This window comes from Limulus polyphemus, unplaced genomic scaffold (assembly GCF_000517525.1).
Source record: "Limulus polyphemus unplaced genomic scaffold, Limulus_polyphemus-2.1.2 Scaffold3303, whole genome shotgun sequence".
NCBI classification, from domain to species: domain Eukaryota; kingdom Metazoa; phylum Arthropoda; class Merostomata; order Xiphosura; family Limulidae; genus Limulus; species Limulus polyphemus.
The window spans coordinates 1,056-24,085 of record NW_013668913.1 but is presented as its reverse complement, the minus strand read 5'-3'; the positions used below and the strand labels follow the sequence as shown (position 1 = coordinate 24,085).

Genomic DNA, 23,030 nt, shown 5'->3' with positions numbered 1-23,030 from the left:
CCAGAATTTATATTTGTGTCATCTGGTCTTACTATTCTCACTGTTAAATATGAAAAAAAGATGATGCATCAACAATATCAATTCCCTTTACAATCTTAAACACCTCAATCAGACTCCCCCCCCCAACTCCCCTTTTTTCAAGTAAAAACAATTTGATAGATTTCAGCCTCTCCTCATATGACAACTCCTCCATCCCAGGCACCATTCTAGTAACCCGTCTCTGAACCTTTTCCAACAATTCAATGTCCTTCCTAAGGTAAGGAGTTCAAGACTGAACACAATATTCCAAATGTAGCCTAACGAGTGACCTGTACAATGAAATTCTAACTTCTTTAGACTTATATTCAGTATTTCTGTAGATACAACCTAAAATTCTATTTGCCCTACCACTAGTAACAGCACACTGCTTGGATGGCTTTTAACAGACTTCCCAAAACTTTTCCCACAACTGATGTAAGACTATTGAGTATACAATTACTCGGACAGTTTTGATCACCTCCTTTGAAAAAAGGAGTTACATTAGCTAACTTCCAATCCTCGGGTACCTGCTCACTATTCAAAGACTGACAAAAATAGTAGTAAGTGTCCCACATATCCAATATTTAACCTCCTTCAAAACCCTTGGGGAAATATTATCTGGCCTGGGAGCCTTATCGTTCTTTAATCTTCCCAATTTTTTTCTTAACCAGCTCCAAATTAATGCAACCATCTTGTTTGATCTTGTTTCCATCTATCAACTGTTCATGATGGGGAATACTGCTTAAAATCTTTGTGAGTAAAAAACAAAGAAAAAGCAAAATTTAATAACCCAGCCATCTGATAATCATCAGATACTAGCCTCAAGGGTACTACCCCCATCCTAACATTTTGTTTGCCCATAATCCTCACACCCTGAGTATCTTTTACTGTGCATGACACAAGATTTTAGTGTCTTATATACAAAATTTTATTAAACTACTCTTTGTTTATGTTATACCAATTAAATTGCATAAAATCTAAGCTAATAATCCATATTTTAATAGTATACAAGTTTTAATTTCACAAAATCCTGATTTTCCACTAGTGTGACCCAAATGACACATTTTCTCTTAGCATGTCATCGTCCCTATTTTATCCACCACCCCTTGAAAAAGTACGAACTTAAACGTAAGTTACTCTGTAAAATCGTTATTGCAAACCATAATTATTAGTCTTCAATTTTGTTTGATTACAGAGCTATCTATTAGAAAATCAGACCCCTCCTGCCACACACACACCTGTCACATCCTCTCTTCCACAATTAATTGATAGTTTTCTCTTATGTTTCATTATATATTACTTATAACCAATAGAAACTCAAGGTTTTCATCTATCAAATGGCGTATTGTATAACGTTGTGTTCTGAACAGATAAGCCTCAACTTCACTCACAGTACAAGATTTGTTCCTGTGGGAAAGTTAATGACGAGTTTGGATTAATTTGTAATGGCTCTTGTTGCATAGTTAGAAAGCCAGAACAATTTTGAGAGGTAAGTGAATTTGTCTACTTTTGTATGTTATTAGTCTATATTCTTTGGTGCATTATTTAATTAATTAAATATTATTAAGTGCTTTACTACAATATACTATAAAAAATCAGGCTTAACTGTCCTCTACAGTCAAGAACAAGAAAAAAAAGATTGAGTAAGTACTTTATTTCTTTTTTTCACATTTATTCTTTATTTATTATTATAAAAGTACCTAATTTAGTCTTAAATAGCTTTAAAAGATCTGTATCTTTAGATTTTAGTTAAAGTAAGTAATAATAATAATAATATAATTAAAACAGTTCACGAGGCACGCATGCAAGCAGCTCGTGGGTAATATAACTCTACAGCATAATGTGAGCTGCATGTTCCCAGAGTGATTTACAACTTATAACGGAACGGTAATGGTACAAAAGGCAATAAAACAATAAAATTTAATTATAAATAGATGTACACTGTTAAGAACTTAGAGCTATTTAGTTTCATGTTACAATTTGAAGTCATTCTAGAAAGAAAAAAGATTAATTTAGATTTATTTAAATTTTTTTTGGTGGTTACGAGGTTAGTCGAATTGACCGATCCCGTTTTGATATAGGGTAGAGAAAATAACAGATAAACAATAAAGTTTTACTGAAAAAATACATTAGAAATGTATTTAGGAGGTTTTAGGAATTACACAAAGGAAATCAGATTTTTGAGATAAGGAAAAGTATTTTTAATTTTAACATGAAAATTACTTTGCACATGGACTATTTAAAACAAATATGTTTTTGTATAAATCTTTACTTTATTTTATTAAAAACACTTCACTAAGAAATATGACTTTTTTATATGTGAAAGACTTTTGTGAAGATATACATACTATATTGAGAGTTATAAGTATTAAATCTATAAAGACTTTAAACGAGTACAAAACGGTCACGTGGTCGGTCAAATTGACCGAGCCTGTATTGAGAGAGTTAATGTATTTAAAGAAATCCTTACTGTTAATTTTTTACATTTCAGCCAATCTTTTTGATGTCCTAATTTCCTGTTTCACCAACTTACTTGATCTTCTATAATCTTCTAAATCTCCCATCATACCAGTCAATTTAAATTTATTAAATTTATGATGCTTTTCTTTAATTTTACTTCTTAAACTCTTTGTCTGAATCAAGTAATCACATGGTAAGTCTACATGGAATGTTTTATGATTACATGTATGAAAGTGTTTGCTTTGTTTGTAGTTAAGCACAAAGCAACACAATGGGCTAACTGTGCTCTGCCCACCATGGATGTCAAAACCCGGATTCTAGCATTGTAAGTCTGCAGACATATTGCTGTGCCACTGTTTGCTTTACAGTGTTTTTGACCCTCTTCTAAATATTAATAATAAATAGCTTTCCTTCTCCAGTAGTATATCCCTGGAGTTTGAATGATAATATCTGCATATCATGCTCTTATAAAAATCTCAAATATGAAAAAGACTAATAAAATAATTAAAATCAAACACTTGGGTGAAAAAAATCTATACAGTTTTAAGATTCCCCCAGATACGCTTAAAACTGGAGGAAGCAACACACCTCTGTCTCCAAAAGTTATAATTTTCCTTACACAGATATAGCTATTCTTGTTCAGTGCTGCCTTTATATGCAAAAATCTTTTTACACACAACAAGCCTTGAGCTCCCACTTATTCTATGATCAATGTGGTTCAATTGCATCTTGCATGTAAATCATCATGCAACAACACTCCACCAATAGGAGTGCGACACACCCTCCTGATACATGTGACCCCCTCTATTTCATTCTACTGGATTATCACTTCGAGTTTTGGAAGAAAATGGAAGCACTAGTTTTCAGTGGGGAAGAAGGGTGGGAAGTGTGAATGGAGTTAAGTACCTATCGGAAATACATTTTCAGCATCAGAAAATATAAATTTCGATACTGTAACCTACCACCTCTCACATAAATAGCTAGAATCCCACAATGAACAGGTGGAAGGATCAGTGCGAGGAAAAGAAAGAAGCACCCTTCAAAAGCATTCGAAAAGCACCTAAAAATGGAGATTCTTGCAGTAGAGGATTCTACATAGGAGACCGCACCAAATCTGTACCAGGTATACTCTACACCCAGTGTGGAAAAAGAGAGCAGCACATCAAAAAGGGAGAGAACAATCCAAACCATATGATATCAAAATCTCAATCCCTTGGGAGACAGGAATGTGGATGAGAGTAAAAGAATGTGCCTCAAGGTGTAGAGTGGCTAGGGCACGATGAACTATACACGGCAAATCAACTACACCCAAAATCCAGCCACCAGGAACCAACACCCATGAGAGTTTAGGATGAGGATCATAAAGTCGGTAAGTCAACCACAATCCAAACCCCGTCATCAGGAACTGACATCCATGTGGGGGGGTGGGAAAGAGGATCATACCATCTTCAACTCAAATTTGGCAAAATGGAGGGAGATATCATGGGCACATGTGAGCAAAGCAATAACAAATTACTGATCGGGAAAGCCGACATCCAAACAGAATAATCAAGGTCTCCCTGTATTGTGCGACATTTCACTGAAAACCAATCAGACAGGAACCATCCCAATGCAAATAATCCTTGGTAAACGGAAATCTTCGAGGGGTAGCACAAATTGAGGCCAATTGAGTAAGGGAACAGACACACCAATAATACATGTATGAGGACTTATGTTGATGAATCTTCCCCCGAATCCAAAACCCAGCCAATGGGAACCAACCTCCATGTGGGGGTAGGATGAAGGATTTCAAAGGAAGGGGTGAATTGCAATTTTGATAGCTCTTTCAGAGATGGAGCATCAGACTGGAAGACATCTCATCATTTACACCAGCAGAACACCACCACCCAACTATTAACAGAATGTATTCATTATTGTTTGTATCATATATCAGTATGACAATCAAGAGGACACCTCCATGGTGTACCACCCTAGTGGCTTGAACTGGAAAGTGGTAAAGACTCACATACTCCAATGGAAGAAAATGCGATGGAGAGTCTGGAGTCAATGCTGGATATAGTTCAATGGATGACCACGAAACTCATAGTAGTGAAGTCATCATGGCCTCACAGTGTGGACCTGAATATTTTAAGTGTACCTGGACAGACACCACTCATCACAGAGTGGGATCCTTAAATAAAAAAAGGGACATGCCCCAGAAAATTAAGAGATAGGTAAGGTGCCTGATCACCGTGAAGACACCAGGAATTACAGGAAAAAGGAGACAAGGAAGAAAAAACAATAGTATGAAAAGCCAAATCCACATGGTAAGAGAGAAAGGAAAAAGTCATGAACAGAGGAGTGGTGCAAGGAAAAATGAAACTGTGGGAAAGGGAACTAACAGAAAGAAGCCTTATGGCAAGCAAGCAACCAAGAGCATGTACAGGACAAAGAAGGCCATCCAGATCGGACTGGAAATAAAGGTGAGAGATGGAAGGAAACATAAACGATGAAAAGGAAGAACATGCCACATGAGCTGCCACAGTTTAGGTTAGGAAAAATCAATCCAGAACAGATCAAGCTGTATCAACCAAGAAAACCTCAGGAGTCCTCACAAACAAATTAAGAAACAGAAAATTTAAGTAATTACGAAAATGAAATATTCTTTACATTATAAAATTAAGTACATGTATATTGACAATAAAAATTTATTAGAAGATATATGTTGAAGAGAACAATATAATTAACTTAATTTATGATTTACCAGTAAAATGAATGACAAGTAAGCCTAAAATAACAAAGCCTAATCTAACATTGTAGTACAAAAGATATCACTAAGTAAACTCTAACTGAAAATCCTAAACTACAATATGTATTTACAAATCTAGCTAAACATAAGTTAGTAAACCCAAATAACAATATTGAAATCAAAAAATGTTCAAATTCTGTAACAGTATAACAGCTAATCTGTCCAAAGTCAGCAGACTATAGTCAAAATGTGTGGGCTCCCAAACTCGAGGCCTAACAAAGGTCAACTCATCTAATGATTAATCTCCCAACATACGAAAGCCAACAATTCCTCTCTGTAAGTGTGCTGAAAGTAAATGAAATCATTTTCAAAGTGAAATAAGAAAAATATTTCCCCTTTGTATGAAATTTAAAAAACAACAACATGGGAATAGAGCACAAACAAAAAACATCATGACGATAGCACTGCCAAGAAGTGATAGTTCGGTAGAATCGAATAGAGGAATCACATGCATCAGGAGGATAAATTGCACTCCTATTGGTGGAGAGTTGTCACATGATGGTTTACATACGAGACACAGTTGAACCACATTGATCATGGAGTATGTGAGAGCTCAGAGCTTGTGAAAAAAATGTTTGCATATAGATAGCAGCACTAAACGAGAATTACTTTATCTGTGAGAGCAGGTAAATAAAAAACAGAAGGAGGCATCCTAGTTCTCAGGCAACTGTCTTGACTTTGATCTTTTCTTTACAAGTACAAAGCTGTAAGACAATCTTGGGAGTGGAGCCTTTTTTTGTTTTTAGAAATAGTTTTTGAAGCTCACTTTTATACAAAGTTGTTCAATTTTAAGACTTTTTGGTGTCACACAACATATTGAAAGATGATGCATAGCTGTTTGGTGTTTGTAATTACCAAATTTGTAAACTTGATGCATTTCATTTTTGTTTTTAAATCCTACAACACTAAAATGAGCTGAAGACCTCTATGTATAAAGTAAATACACAAAAAAATAACTGCAATATTAAAAATACTTTTGAGACAATTAATCTTACCTGATGTATGGAAGCCTTGTCATCTTTTTTCTGATTTATGATCACATTACCCAAAGTATGGTCCTTTCTAGGAGGGCCAGGTGGTGCTTTTATTAGGAACCTATAATTTGGTTATTTCCAGGGAAGCAAAAAATATTAACATTTGTGCATACAATATCAGTATTTGTAAATAACAAACATGAAATGACTCTTGATTTTAAATATAAAACAGATCAAGTAGAAAAAAGTACTACATTTGTAAGTATTAAGTGTTGCAATATATTCAAATGTTATGTGTATTTATGCTTTTATGTCAGTATTAAATTAACACCTCTTGGTTAAAAAACGAAAAAATGCACATTTCAATTAATACTCTATTGAAAGCTTCTACTGCATTATTACTTATATAATATCAAAAATGATTGGAATATTTTGAGTAAAATATTAAAACGATATTAAAACAAAGATTTCTTTCCACAGCTTATTTAAATCACAGTTGTTGTTTAATATAATAAAATGTAACTTTTCTTTCTAAATTAATTAACCATAATTTCTTAATTTTACAGTGTGCTTCCTAGAAAATTATAACGATATAAAAATTTAATTTTTTTGAATGAATACTGAGATATTCAGGCTAATTTTGAAATAATTTATATAAAATGACTACTTACTTAACAGTGGACCGACAAAGTTAAAGTAAGAAACAATATATACATATATATAATTATTATTAGTATTTTATTTTTATTTATTTTGTTTAACAGGAGAGGTAATTAAGTTGTTGAACCACTTTAACTAATCCCAAACAGTCTAGCCTCAACTTGAAAACTTCACCTAATGTTATACTTTTAATAGTTTACTTTAAAGTTTCATTACATTCCTGCAAAACTATAATTACTGCCTTATGACTTCCAAAATAACAGAATTTTTATAATTTTTAGCACCTCTGTTGTTTGTTGTAACATTTGCCTGTTGATAAAATTATTCCAGAAGCTATAAGCTATGAACTGAAAATCAAAATAAGCCTTAATCAAAGCTGTTGCAGTAACATTAATATTACAGAAATATGTTTTATAAACTAACAATCAAATTCAAACAGTTAAACCCTTACAATCCACGAAAAACAAAATACAACTACATACCGCTGCTTTTTCCTTTTAGATGGTTTGATTCCAGACCCACCCCAAGAGCCCCATCCTGGCAGAAAAATATTCACATCTTTTGGTTTATCTTGGTCAATTACTGACCGCTTCTCTTCTCTAAAAAAATTAAATGAATAAAAAAAAAGAAACTGTAATAGAGGTAAAAAGGTATTTTTGTGTAACACATATTTATATTAATGTGTATATAACATGTAATACCATAAGAATATTTTGTGTGACTAAATAAACTTCTGTATCAAACAATTCACTTCTATTTAAGTGAAAGCAAAATTAGATTTAAAATCAGAAATTTTAGACAATTTATGAAAGTTAGTAATATATTACTAACAAAATATAATTAACAAAAACAGCAGAATTTTTATCTTATACGGCACGAACAATTGAAAACAAATCTAACTGATAACTGAAGCTGAAAACTGTCTTGGCTGTCCAAAAATTACATTATGAATATTTATCATTTGAATGCCAATTTGTTGTAATAATAATAGTAATAACACAAAAATCAGCCGTTATTTTTCCTAAAATATACGTAACTGTGCATCAAATTGCCTTACAAGATATTTATGCAAATTAATTTTGCAATGCATATTTTTCTTGTAATCAAAATTGCATAATGAAAAGGGCTATTTTTATTTAAATTTATTGAAATACTTTTGAAAGTAGCCCATTGTTATAAGTACATACCTGAATTCATTCAAAACATCATCATCAGCAAAGGCTTCCACTATATTCATTCTATGTTCATCTTCAACTTCATCTATTGCTTCATCACCACCATCAAGGAGCTGTGGTACCTGTGAGTCGATATCTTGAGTCCTGACGCACACAAAACTCTGTGGATCAACCTGGACTTCAGAATCATCAGCACACTCTCCCTTATTCTCAGAATGTTTAGAACAGGACTTAATGTTTTTTTTATCAGAACATATTTCAACTGGCTTTGGTGTTGGTTCTGACATATCTTCAAAATCTTCTAGTGTTCGCTTCTGCACTAAAGTTTCATTAATTAAGCATTCTTCCATGTGAGGTTCTTCATCTTTATTATCTTCATCTGGAATATGAAACTCTCTCCTATCCAATGACAGTCTCTTTTTTTTCCTCGGACTTTTGTTCTTTACTATTTTCTTTTCGAGTGAATCAAATATATCATCAATATTTTCAGAATTTTTTGTTTTTTATTTTTCTGCTTCTTCTTGGATATGAAGCTATTCAGTTGTTCTGGATTGCTAACAGAGTGAGAGACTTTGCTTTCTGAGTACTGCTTACAGTCATCACCATCTTTGGACTGTTCAAGCATGCCATCTTGACATATGTTTTCTAAAACACCTTCTTCCTTTTCACAACTTTCTTCTACTTTGTCATTCATACTGTTTAATTCATTAATTTTTAAAGGTGCTTGTTTTAACCATGGGTTTGAAGATGAAAAGAAATGATTCTCAACAGCATCAGTGGACTTGTCCTCTTCTGAAGTCTTGTCATTTAGAGGAATTTCTTCCTCACTCTCTGATGGAGCCACAATTTTCTTTGTCAAATGCCGGCTCAATTCCAACTGCTCCCTCAACTGTTCCCTGCTCTGTTGGGGAAAAATAAATAATACTGTAAACTTTGGAAATATCTGGGTCCAGTGACCATGATAAATAAATAATACTGTAAACTTTGGAAATATCTTGGTCCATTGACTGATAAATAAATAATACTGTAAACTTTGGAAATATCTTGGTCCATTGATAGTGATAAATAAATAATACTGTAAACTTTGGAAATATCTTGATCCATTGACCGTGATAAATAAATAATACTATAAACTTTGGAAATATCTTGGTCCATTGAGTGTGATAAATAAATAATACTGTAAACTTTGGAAATATCTTGGTCCAAAGTTTACAGTATTATTTATTTATCAGTCAATGGAAAGTTTACAGTATTATTTATTTATCACAGTCAATGTACCCAGATATTTGGAAATACTTTGGTCCATTGACTGTGATAAATAAATAATACTGTAAACTTTGGAAATACTTTGGTCCAGTGATCGTGATAAATAAATAAATAATACTGTAAACTTTGGAAATATCTGGGTCCATTGACTGTGATAAATAAATAATACTGTAAACTTTGGAAATATCTTGGGTCCATTGATAGTGACTTTCATACACATACAAACCATTCTCTGTGACAACGTATAAATTCAGGAGCCAGTCAGTTATATAAAGTAAAATAAGTAAGTTGATTCTTGTCCCTCCTTTGAAAGGCACATAAGGCTAATACTCAACTCTGCTGTCCAGTGGTACAAGTTGGTAAAAATGGAAGCACCTATCTCCTCAGATAGAGTGTAGGCACATATCCAGTCCATTGTTAACATTGGAGGCACCCATATCATTAGATAGTTTGTAGGCACCTATCCAGTCCAATGTTAACATTGGAAGCACCCATCTCATTAGATAGTGTAGGCACATATCCGGTCCAATGTTAACATTGGCGGCACCTATCTCGTTAGCTAGAGTGTAGGCACATATCCGGTCCATTGTTAACACTGGAGGCACCTATCTCGTTAGATAGAGTGTAGGCACATATCCGGTCCAATGTTAACATTGGCGGCACCTATCTCGTTAGCTAGAGTGTAGGCACCTATCCAGTCCATTGTTAACATTGGAGGCACCCATCTCATTATATAGAGTATAGGCACATATCCGGTCCAATGTTAACATTGGAGGCACCTATTTCGTTAGCTAGAGTGTAGGCACCTATCCAGTCCATTGTTAACACTGAAGGCACCTATCTCATTAGCTAGAGTGTAGGCACCTATCCAGTCAATTGTTAACACTGGAGGCACCTATCTCCTCAGATAGAATGCAAGTTAACTCCTAGCTACCTGCTGGTACCTATTAAACAGTTGGGTAGACTGATGCAACTGGTGTAAAGTGTACAACCTAATAAACTTTTCAAACTTGTTGATATAATTAATTATCTTTTCACACCCTGTGACTCTACAGTATATTGTCTGTTGGCATACTGAATACCTATTTTGAATTGACACATTTTTATTTATTCAGAAATTTCAATTGATCATGTTAAAACAAATCAAATGAAAGGACACAAATGAACCATGTATTAGGTGGATGAATGCTTTTCAATGTCATGTCAAACGTATATCTGTCCAGCTATAATATTGTAAAATATGATTGTGTAAAGTGACAGCAGATCAGAATGTTGTCTAATTGGGAAAAAACAGCTATTTTTTTCTGGAATTTGTGTGACTTCATCCTTAGAGAAACAAGTTACATTTTCCTCTATATTTTACAAGTATAAAGATTTCCAAAAAAAAAAAAAAAATAAAATATTGAATACTTTTATTTGGGACATCAATTCTTATAGAAAAGTTAGCATACATGATTACATACAAAATGTGCAATGAATTTTTTACTCAACTATTCAAAGTGCTTGAGTTTTGGGGCTTTTTTGAAATTCAATTAATTTGGGAATTCACAAAAACATATGTCACTTAGGAAAAATTTTTAAATTATACAGAAAGGTAATTATTTAAATGACAAAAGAAATTGTTAAATCAATAAAATATGGCTATTACAGTTCAGATTTTCATACATTTGAAATCAATTTGGTACAATTTGGAAACATACTGATTTGCATTAAATACGATACTTTCTTAAAAAAGAAACTTTTTAAATGAATTTTTTATTTTTATCTAAGGAATCCTACAGTTTAGGTTATGGTGTTGGATTACTTAATTTTTTAAAAAACACCTGGAGTTTATCTTGTAATTATCCAAGGTATGGATATTAGAGCAATATAAACCTGAACCTCGGCTGACATTTTCTAAAATTACAGAATTCAACCATTGAAATAAGCTTTGGGTAATATTTGAGAACAAGAATTTTAAAATTACAAATTGAAATATTCAGCTACATAACAAGTAAAACTCACTTGTTCATCATACTTGGCCCTCAATTTTTGCTGCTTTGCCCATTTGCCTGTAGATTTGTGCTTTAATGTCACACGTTCCTAAGGGAAATAATAATAATAATAAAAAACTAAATTAAAAATTATTTCCCAAAAAGTAACTGAAAAAAATGAAACTTTTAAAACTTGATATTTCTAGCACCTTGTCTCAAGAACAAACATTAAATCATGCTTAACATGATCTATACTATTACTATGTAATTTTAGTAATATATTAAAAATTACATACTCTGAATAACTTATATCTCATGGTGACCCAAATGTGTCTATATATCTTCACTTGAAATAAGCATACAATAACAAAACAGTCAAGACAATGAATAATTATTGAAACATTCTTCATAATGACTAACACCAACTGTTTCTATATTTTTATCCAAATATTATGTCCCAATATTTGATAAACACACCCCTTCAAGAACAGAATGACATTGGTATAAAGATATGTTGTAGTTTTTGTAACACTAGTGTAATAGTTAATGTAATGTTTGTGATACAATACACACCTTAAAGTACAGAATGACATTGTGATAAAGACATGTTGTAGTTTTTTGTAACACTACTGTTATTGTTAATGTAATGTTTATGATACAACACACACCTTAAAGTACAGAACGACATTGTGGTAAAGACATGTTGTAGTTTTTTGTAACACTACTGTTATTGTTAATGTAATGTTTGTGATACAACACACACAACTTAAAGTACAGAACGACATTGTGATAAAGACATGTTGTAGTTTTTTGTTACACTATTGTTATTGTTAATGTAATGTTTGTGATACAACACACACCTTAAAGTACAGAATGACATTGTAATAAAGATATGTTTTAGTTTTTGTTATACTGTTTATTGTTAATGTAATGTTTGTGATACAACACACACCTTAAAGTACAGAATGACATTGTGATAAAGACATGTTGTAGTTTCTTGTTACACTACTGTTATTGTTAATGTAATGTTTGTGATACAAAATAAGTTAGACTACCATTTTTACTATTTACTTTCATCTTAATTTGTTCTTTACAGAGTTCATATCAAATAATGTTAGCATCTCTTCCATCCCACAATTCTTTGCCAAAGAGGCATTTAATTTAATACCCAAACTCATCAGCTGGGCTATATGGCAAGGCAAATGCCTGTCTGAAATGCTGTTTATATGTGCAGTCAAAAAATTTGAAAGTTAACGTTTGATTGTCAAAAAGCTGGTTTCCAATGTCTTGTCAACAATCAGCAACAAAAACAAACCACAGTAACCATTATGCTTATGTTCAAAACAATACTAAGCCAACTATGATGAGTGGTATTAGTTTCCAAACAAAGCAAGCTACCTACTTAGAATGAAGCTAAAAATCAACCTGTACATCAGTAGCTAATTAAGTAAATATACTTTTCTTGCTTTCTTACTTATAAAGATTACAATGCATTGTTTCATTAGTTGGGTACCCATACTGTTAATGATATTTTTGGCAGTAATCCCAATAATATCTCACGAGATTTAGGTTAGTCCTAAAGTTAATATTTTCTGAAATCAAAAAATGCATTTCCAATAATACTTGCCTCCTCTCACACTACAGCTATTATTCTACTGCCAGGGTTTCTTCTTTGCCCATCTAAGCATTGGTCTGAGTTTTTCTTGCTTGCTCCAGTCTTTTATACCTTACTTAATTGCCCTTGGCAATATGTGTCTTGTGATACTCTCCACCTATGTCAATGCACCCTCTATCCTGGTACTGTATAAAAGCACTTCATTCAAATAATGTTATCACTTTTTTGAGACTGACTCAATCTGCAGTCTCTAACACTAGCTCTTAGTGGGGAGGAAAAGTGGGAGTGTGAGAGAGGAGTCAAGTATTACTGCAAATATTTTGATATTGAGAAAATGTTAACTTCCAAAACATACTTACCTCCACTCCCACTTATAGCTAGAATCCCACCTTGATAAGGTGGAGGGGCCTGCGAGGGCATTATCCATACAGAAAGTTCTGCATAGATCATAGGTGTGTCAACAATAGATTGGCACCCTTGTGCGAGAACCGCACTACATGGAGAACAGGTATGCTCTTCACTTGGAACCTAAGTCATGTACTGCAGGTGGAATGTGATGTGATCTGCCATCACTACTGGCCAGGCCCCAACCAGGTAGCTGAGGTTTAACTGCTCGGGGTTGGAATTATAGGGCCAGGGTCCCTATATCCCACATTGGTGACTAAGAAATTTGGATCGCCATATATACACTTATGAGTAGACCCCAACCTTTAGCCATAGAGTGATGTGTTCCAAGCCACTGGAATCATGGTGATAATGTAAGCAATAATGAAATGAGCAAACCTTCTCCTCGACCTGAAGAAGTCCAAAAGGCAACAGCCCAGGTTCGGAATTACAGAATTTTGTATGCTTTACTCAACCTGATGAAACATATACAGTCTGGACAAGATAAATTCCACTTGTCTCTGGAATTATGGGGAGGATGTGGAACAGACTGTGCTCAACCAAGGACCTAGGATGGGACCACTCTGCATTTGGAATTACAAGGAGACAATGGACCCTCTTCCATGAATAATGTATTGAACCAATATTGATCAAAAAGAAGGGCCACATTCAACCCACCCTGATAGCTGAGCATCAAATATGAACCAGTATTACGATTAGGCTCCAAAGTCCCTGGATATTTTCCCCTGATCTCGGTAGGAGGGCCCCAACTTTGCCCTCTTCTCCAAGAGCAGAGAAAATTCACTCTAACACTCTGGAGGAAAAGTCTCTGTCCACCACCCCAATGACTGAAAACTGGGTGTGTAGAATCTGAAGGGGGTAATGCACATTAGGGAGTCTTGAGAAACAGTGCTCTGTAAACAGTGCAATAGGAGAAACAAATTCCTTAAGTTTTTAAAAGCAAACCAGCCCCAATTTATTCAATGCAATGATTGAAAGGGATGAGAAGCATCCCTTTATGCTTTATTTCATAATAGTCCATGAGTGGTGGTCCAGCACAGAACAGTAATACCACCAACTAAGCCTCTAGGTGGTCTTATGGAACACCTCATTTCTAAAGAGCCTGTTGTAACATAAAGTATGTTGAATTTGTGGTTGTTAGTGCAGAATTGGTTTAATAAAAGCACAACTGCCTGGGCAACACTTGCAACAGAGTAGGATCTTGTGAAAACAAAGGTAAGGGACCCTGAAAGGTAAAGTAGAGACAGCATAGCAATGAAAATAATCACCCCTCTGTATAATCTAGTGTAAGTGGTTAAGATAGTTACAGGGGGTAGTCAAAAAACCCTTGGAGGAGATGATACTGCCAGATCATGCAAATAATATGAGATAAAAGTATTGGAGGAGGTCCACACAATGTTCTCCAGCAGCCAGTTCAACTGGGCCGCTAAGGACATAGAAACGTGACGAATCTGATTAGACGTGATTCGCAGAAGACTCCTCGCCTTCAAAGACAGCCCAGAATAAACGATATGGATCATTTTCATACTCACCTCATCAATGTAACCAGGGATAAATCCTGGGAACTAAATGATCCCAATGAATAACAGTTATTGTCTAGAATCTCTAAAGGAATTAGTGCCGGCAACAAAACCTTCAAGACACTCACTGGACATAACAAAATATCGAAATTTGATCTATCATAAAAATGAGAAATAGTCATCAGATGAATCAGTGAAAAGGATTTATCCCATTCCCTGTCTAACAGTATGTCAGTAGCAATGAAAAATAAACCTTCAAGGAAAGGTGATACATAGCACACGAGGCTAAGGTCACAACAGGTGTTGAGAAAGGGCATGCAATGTAACCTTAATAGATCAGTTAGGTAACTGGAATGGTTGTTCGGGACAAAGGACCCAAAATGACTTAAGGAGACCGGAGAGTACTGGGGACTCAAAGAATGTCTCGAGTATCGAATGGTAGTTGTTAAGGCCACCTTATACAAGTTGATTGTGGAAGATGCAAAACCCTAGCCAAAGAGCCAGGTTAAAAAACGAATTATGGTTTTCACTTCTGACTGAAGCAAGTTCAACCTCCTCTTAATACACAATTGCCGATATGAGTGCCATTTTTTTTTTATAAATGTTCATCGCAGGACTAAGCAAAGACTGAGACAAATAGATGGCAACCTTAGAAATTAAACTCCAATGCTGTGCAAAAGACTGCATAATATTTATGCCTGAAGATTGAGCTTCTGGATAACTGGGTGTACCATGTCAGATCATGGCTGTCTCCACAGAGATGGCCAAAGAGGAAGTGGAAGACGGGTCACACTGAAGGCACCATAGAAGCAGAGACAAAGGAGTAGCTGCCAATCTGGTGCTATCAACAGTACCCAACAATGGGTTCGAAAAAAATCATATTTAGTACCTTGGGTAACATATGAATTGGGGGGGGGGGGGAGGGCCAAAAGTTGGAATCTCGTCCCATCCTCATAGAATGAATACAAATTGCCAGTAGTTGGGTGTTCCAAACAAAGAGTGGACAACCCGCCAATCATCACTGTTTCAAAATGAGAGCCAATCCAACAAAAAACCTTGCGATGCAGCATCTATACTATTGGGAGAATCTGTTTCTGTTGAGACAATTGATCTGCTACCACAGTCATCACCTGTGGAACATGGAAAGCTAATAGAAAGGAGATCCAAGGTTCGAAAACAAGGAGCCCTGTACCAAGTGCTCCCTTGACGGAAAATGCAAGACTTCATCATGAAATTGTCATAGTGAAGCCTGCTGACTTTCTCCTTAATAAGCTCAGACCATGAGGCATCACCTTTGGAAGAGCAAGAAGGCCTAAAACATTGTGTAGGGAAGCCTCGTCATCCATGCGTAGGCTCTGGAATTCCTGACTGTTGAGATATGTACCCCATCCCTGAAACAAAGCATTCATGAAGAGATGGAGCTCTGGATGAGGTGGCGGGAGAGGAACGCATATTTTAGTATTGACCTGATCTAACAACTACTCGATATCAAAGAATGATCCTGAATAAGGAAACTGGGAAATCCAGTTATTTATGATCCCTTGGCCACATAAAGACTACTGAAATGATCTCTTGTGCACTCATCCCAAAGGCATGCCCACATTCCCAAGAGAGAGAAAGAACCATCTATGCACTGGGAGAAGGAGTGGAGAGTAAGAGTCAAGCTTCTTGCTCCATAACATGGAGCTGAATGGGAGTCAGCTAAGGCTGACTGAGATACAGGTTAAAAAAAATACCCAAGCTGATGACATATTGAGTTGGAGCAAGAATAGATGTCTAAGCTCTGAGAATGAAGCCTGCCCTGGTTGTTTCTGAAAGTAGAATCCGAGTGTAACATTCTGACAATTGATGAGATGGTGCCAGCAGTAACCAGTCATCCAGGAAATAGTGTGTGTACATATGATTTGGCAGAACCAATGTGCAGAAAAGAGGCAACTACATCAGAATTGGACATCCACAATCCTAGTAAAAAAATGCCAACTCAGAGTGAGGAATGAGTCACTTGCAAACCTTGAAGAATCTAGGACTTGACGTAGATGAGAAAAATCATGGATTGGAAACCAATCCCCTGTCTTCTTGGGCCCAACAAACTGATGGGAATAAAACCTCAGAAGATCTGAGACAACTCTCTCTCTCTCTCTACCTCCCAAACTCTGATAGCCCTAAGAACTAAGTTACAAAATCTGAGGAACTGCAGGAGATAGAAACACTATAGGATAAGGGGATAATGGTGATGAAGATGTGAACTGAATGACTAATCCTGACTCAAGGACCTGTAGTGCCCATGAATTCATGGTTAAGGTTTACCATACATCCAGATATTCTTGGAACCGAGCCCTCTGAGACCCAGAAGGCATACAATAATTACCAACACTGCTGGCAGAATTACGATCGAGCAGTGGAACCCTTGGGTATGGACAGAATTTATTCTGGGTACCAATGGACCATGGAGCTGATGTCGGGGGTCAGGAACCACAAATAGAGGCAGAGCTATAACCTCCTGTAGGAGTTGATGAAAGTTGAGATGACGACAACAACAACAGGAACGAATATAGAAGCCAACAATGAACCAATGTACTTGTTAACAATGGATCCAGCTCGTTATCAATGGACTTAGTGATCCTGAGAGTCTTTCAACAGTTTAGTTTTACAAAAACAACATGTTGGACTTTTAGAGTTACCCCTGTCCCACCAAGGTGCATTGATCTATTCAGGTTAACTACAAAGTGATCTATAGAACCCCTAATTTCTAGAAGCTGATGTATTCTTTGAGAGTCGGAATATGCTTTCACCTAGCGGTGGTAGGTTAAATCACATAGTTCTGACAACCGTGACATACAAGACACAGCTGTCCCTTCATGTAAATGAGCAGTACACCTCCCTGCATGAACCACAATGTCAGTGGATAGAAGGAAAACTAAGTATTCCCATACCTTTCAGCCACCAAGTAAGGTGCAAGATCAAAAGCAACTGGGGAAACATCACACACTCAATAAACAAACTGAAGAAAAAAAAAACCTAAGCAATCTTATCCCAAAGTGGCCTCCTGAGAAGCCAACAGAATTAAAGAAGGTACAGGAAAAAGCAAATCTAAATTCTCTCCAGAATGTTCAGGACTATCCTCAATTGCAGCCTCAGAGTTCCCTGGAGGAACACCACCAAAACCAAATATATGTCTCCATCTCACTACTATAAGATCATTGACATTCTCAACTGAGAGTGACTACCCCCCCCCCCCACACACACACAAACACACTTATTGAGTGATGCTAGATATCAGAGGTGGGATAGGAGGAACCTGAATTGCCTCTGTGCCAGAAATAGTAATCCAGGAATTCATGCCAGATATCGGCTTATCAAATAGAAAAAGAAAAATTATCGAAAATCAACTGGGTAATACAAAGAAAACTTTTAGTGAACACATTGTCAAGAAAAAGTTAGAACATTATCTGAACAAAGTGCTTATATACAATACCAGAATAGAGGGTGCACTGACGCAGGTGGAGAGTGTCACGAGACAGATATCACCAAGGGTAATTAAGTGGGGTATAAAAAACTGGAGCAAGCGAGAAAAAAATCAGACCAATGCTTAGATGGGCAAAGGAAGAAACCCTGGCAGTCAAGTAATAGCTGTATTGTGAGAGGAGGTATGTTTTAGAACAATGCGAAACAATATAATAAAAGTATAATAATAAAAAATTAATAAAATTAGATATATAAACATTCTAACCAATACTGTTGTTCATTTATTTATTAATAAAGGAAAAGATTTTCAATGTTTCCAAAATAGTAGTTTATTATTATCATTACTTATTATTAATTAAATATTTCTAAATTAATTTTTATGATGTAGTCCACTCGGACCCCAGAAAAGTGACTATAGAAACTTTTTACAGAAGACTAATGCAGGGTTAATGAAAGTAACAATAAAAAAATAATAGAGTATAACTTACTTACGACACCTATAACAGCTGTCAACTTCAAGTACTGTTGTTGATTTATGTGAGACAACAGTATACAACAACAAGAATTACAAAAACATTTTTATTGTAAAGTACTGAATGTCAGAATTAGCTGAGCATATGATACAACCTATATTAATGATGATTACAGAAGTAATTACGATTGATATCATTCCAATGAGTAGTAGATAAACCTTGAATTTCATATATTTTTAATTTAATCTTCATTCTTCATAACAATCTTTTTTGAATTGCATATAAACTAGCTAACTCACATTTTCAAATAATTAACTTTATATTTACTGTCTTAACATAGAAATGATGCAGAAATAAAACTACTCATATGTGTAAACTCACCAAAATTCTTTGCCGTTCCAAATCTTTCAATTTCTCCAGTGCTAATTCAGGATTTGTTTTCTTTAATTCTTCAAAATCTTTTAAATCTCTCTTTAAACGTTCTCGTTTCAATATCCGATGATATCTAATGGAATTTTTAAAAATAGAGATGTATGCAAATTTTATATAAATCTTCAAACAACTTATAAAAGCATTATAATACAGAGAAATGCTCTTTCTAACACCACAACTTTTCAATGAATCAACAAAAGCACATTCAACAAGGTTACAAGATAACATAATACAAGTTAATGTACCAACTTATCACACACAAGATACAGATTTTCAAACTTGAAAGATATTTAAGTATAAGAAAAACAAATTTTAATTAGAAAGTCTCAGAAAAATAGTACCAACAATTTACACTTAAAGCAGATTTTGATCTTCCTTAGAATTCAGAATGTTTGTTATTCTTAGGAAGAGGCAGCCCTAATTAGAGAAACTCAAAACGTAAGGGAAATTTATAACACTGACCTAAATGCTACAAAACGTAATTGTAAGAAATTCATCAAATGCAAGTAATTTTAAAACCTTTGAAAATAAAGTTCCAAATGTGGAATACAAATTTAATCAAATGATTTCCCATACTTTAAGACTCAAGAACAAAAAATACAGCAGAGGTTTTGGTTTTCCACATTACGACCACCCAAACTATTACCAATCAAGATAAATATTTTACATCACTCTTAAAACTTTCTTCACTGACGAACACACTGGAGTTTCTCTTCTCTCTTCTAATAAAACTTAAAATGCCAGAATACACTGAAACTTAAAAGTTTCATTGTATATTTTATTAAAAACCATATATATCATTAGATTAAATGTGAAAACCCCGTATCAAAGTATTGTTACATAGAAGTTGGGAACAAACAGCAGATATAAGAGTTACATCTTAATGGTAAACAAGAGGTTAAATTAAAGATGTATTGGCCATGAGATAGCAAAGAAGACATATCATAAAGTTTTTTTTCTTGATTTTCACTAACACACTAAATAATGGCCAAGTACATTATTTACAAGTTTTTTTTAATTTTAGTTTATCTGCTATAAGATAAACTTATCCTGTTTTCAAATTTCTTGTCTTTGTTTAACAAGGAAAAGCCAGTCCACTTAATGCTTACACTACTTAATAGTCCTCTGAAAAAATGACATGTTTGACAAAAAACTTCAGTGTAATGAGTACGGACAAGCCTCAATGTAATGAGTGTGAACAAGCTTCAATGTAACAAGTATGAACAATAATGGTTGGAGACAGCTTGAATGGGTAATGAAGAAAAACTTCAATATAAGTTTAACATAATAGCAAATGTACAACATTTCAACAAAGTTTTGTCATCATCAGGTACTCAACTTGATGAGTGTTGAACAAGCTTCCCTCTACACTGAACAATACTTGTGAATTTTTCTTTGATCTGTTTAAATAATGCACAAATAACTATGCTGTCTCACTTCCCTCTACACTGAACAATACTTGTGAACTTTCTTTGATCTGTTTAAACAATGCACCAATAACTATGCTGTATCATTTCCCTCTACACTGAACAATACTTGTGAACTTTCCTCTGATGTGTTTAAACAATGCACCAATAACTATGCTGTGTCACTTCCCTCTACACTGAACAATACTTGTGAACTTTCCTCTGATGTGTTTAAACAATGCACCAATAACTATGCTGTGTCACTTCCCTCTACACTGAACAATACTTGTGAACTTTCCTCTGATGTGTTTAAACAATGCACCAATAACTATGCTGTGTCACTTCCCTCTACACTGAACAATACTTGTGAACTTTTCTTTGATCTGTTTAAACAATGCTGTATCACTTCCCTCTACACTAAACAATACTTCTTTGATCTGTTTAAACAATGCACCAATAAACATGCTGTATCACTTCCCCTTACTTCTTGCTCTTGATTTTATTCTGTCTTCTAGCTTTTGCTTCTCTATACGACAAGAGAGCACGAGCTTTCTGGAGTTCTCTGTGTCTTTCTTGAGCCTAAGAAGTAAATATTTGAACAAAGATGATTATTACACAGAAAATATTTCTATTATGTGATACATTTCTAGATAGATCATAATTCACAAAACTCAATAATAAGTAATTAGTCTCTACTTTTTCCACAAAACTTTCTTTCCTTGTAAACGTTTTAAATACCAAACTCCTGTCCAGTGGCTAGATCTTACAAGGAAAGAAACTTTTGTTCTCTTAATCATCAGTAATGAGTTTGGCAAGTTAAAAGTTTTACCTTACCAAAAAGCCCAGTATAGTACAATAAAAAAGCCTTGCACTTTCAAAATATCTATCCTCAATTCTGCTACCCTGTTTTCTCCAAGAAACAAATGCTATAGAGTATAAAATGCTGGATGTGATGATTTGCAAGATGAATTATGTTTCACCAACATTTTCATGAAATAAAGAGAAGTGAAAACTACGTTACTTTCTTTTATTTCTAAACATTCATTTCTTCTCTGTAATCCTTATGCCACGAGCTTTTATTTCAATGTTTTGGAAAGAAATATATAAATAAATGCAAAGAAAAAAATTTTTTCTCATGATAATTTTCTTTATAAGCTAATTAAATTGACTTGTATAGATACTATAACTTCACAGATATGAAACTGTTAAGCTTCTAACTGACTTGTATAGATATTATAACTTCACAGATACGAGACTGTTGAGCTTCTAACTGACGTGTATAGATATTATAACTTCACAGATATGAGACTGTTGAGCTTCTAACTGACTTGTATAGATATTATAACTTCACAGATATGAAACTGTTGAGCTTCTAACTGACTTGTATAGATATTATAACTTCACAAATATGAAACTGTTGAGCTTCTAACTGACTTGTATAGATATTATAACTTCACAAATATGAAACTGTTGAGCTTCTAACTGACTTGTATAGATATTATAACTTCACAGATATGAGACTGTTGAGCTTCTAAGAGAAAGAAATACAGGCAAAATTTATCACATTCTTCATTCAAAAAAATATATATATAGTTAACTACATAGGCAGTAAAGATATTGAAATTAAAAATAGGATAAACATTTGCCAAGTTTTTTATATTTTTATTTTAAAAGGATGACATTTTAAACTAGCACTCTTCATTAGATCATAGAGCTTACAACAAAAGCCACTCTTCATTAGATCATAGAGCTTACAACAAAAGCCACTCTTCATTAGATCATAGAGCTTACAACAAAAGCCACTCTTCATTAGATCATAGTGCTTACAACAAAAGCTACTCTTCATTAGATCATAGCGCTTACAACAAAAGCCACTCTTCATCAGATCATATCGCTTACAACAAAAGCCACTCTTCATCAGATCATATCGCTTACAACAAAAGGCACTCTTCATCAGATCATAGTGCTTACAACAAAAGCCACTCTTCATCAGATCATAGTGCTTACAACAAAAGCCACTCTTCATCAGATCATACAGCTTACAACAAAAACACAAGCTCAGGATTTAAAAAATTGCATACGTAAGATTTTAAATGTTGAGTATGAAATTTTCTTGGTTTTGTAGTTCAATAACATTCAGGTGTTCTTTAGCTCGATCACCAAGTTGGCAGTCTGTTTGGTGTTGTTCATATGTGGACAGATGGGGACTGTCTTATCCATGATGCAGCCACCAAAGATACTTCAGATATCCACTCAACCCTACCAAGAAAGAACACATCGATCGTATTCCACTTGTGCTAACATACCACCAGACCAACAAGAAGATCAAAGATATTATACTAAACAATTACACAATACATACTGAAGATCCTACCATTAAATCTCTTTTCAAGGACCCAC

General features: G+C 34.5%; 1 protein-coding gene across 1 annotated transcript in view; it reads right to left on the bottom strand.

Annotated features, from left to right (window-relative positions):
* LOC106469100 (U3 small nucleolar RNA-associated protein 14 homolog A-like) overlaps window positions 1-22,753 on the bottom strand; it is a gene marked incomplete at its 5' end in the record, with an annotated part of 24,803 nt that extends 2,050 nt beyond the window's left edge. The window contains 8 exon segments of the mRNA XM_022397515.1: window positions 6,262-6,361; window positions 7,383-7,499; window positions 8,088-8,518; window positions 8,521-8,976; window positions 11,346-11,423; window positions 19,174-19,297; window positions 21,115-21,209; window positions 22,712-22,753. Coding sequence (XP_022253223.1) covers window positions 6,262-6,361; window positions 7,383-7,499; window positions 8,088-8,518; window positions 8,521-8,976; window positions 11,346-11,423; window positions 19,174-19,297; window positions 21,115-21,209; window positions 22,712-22,753 — 1,443 coding nt within the window.
* Between the last annotated feature and the right edge of the window lie 277 nt (window positions 22,754-23,030).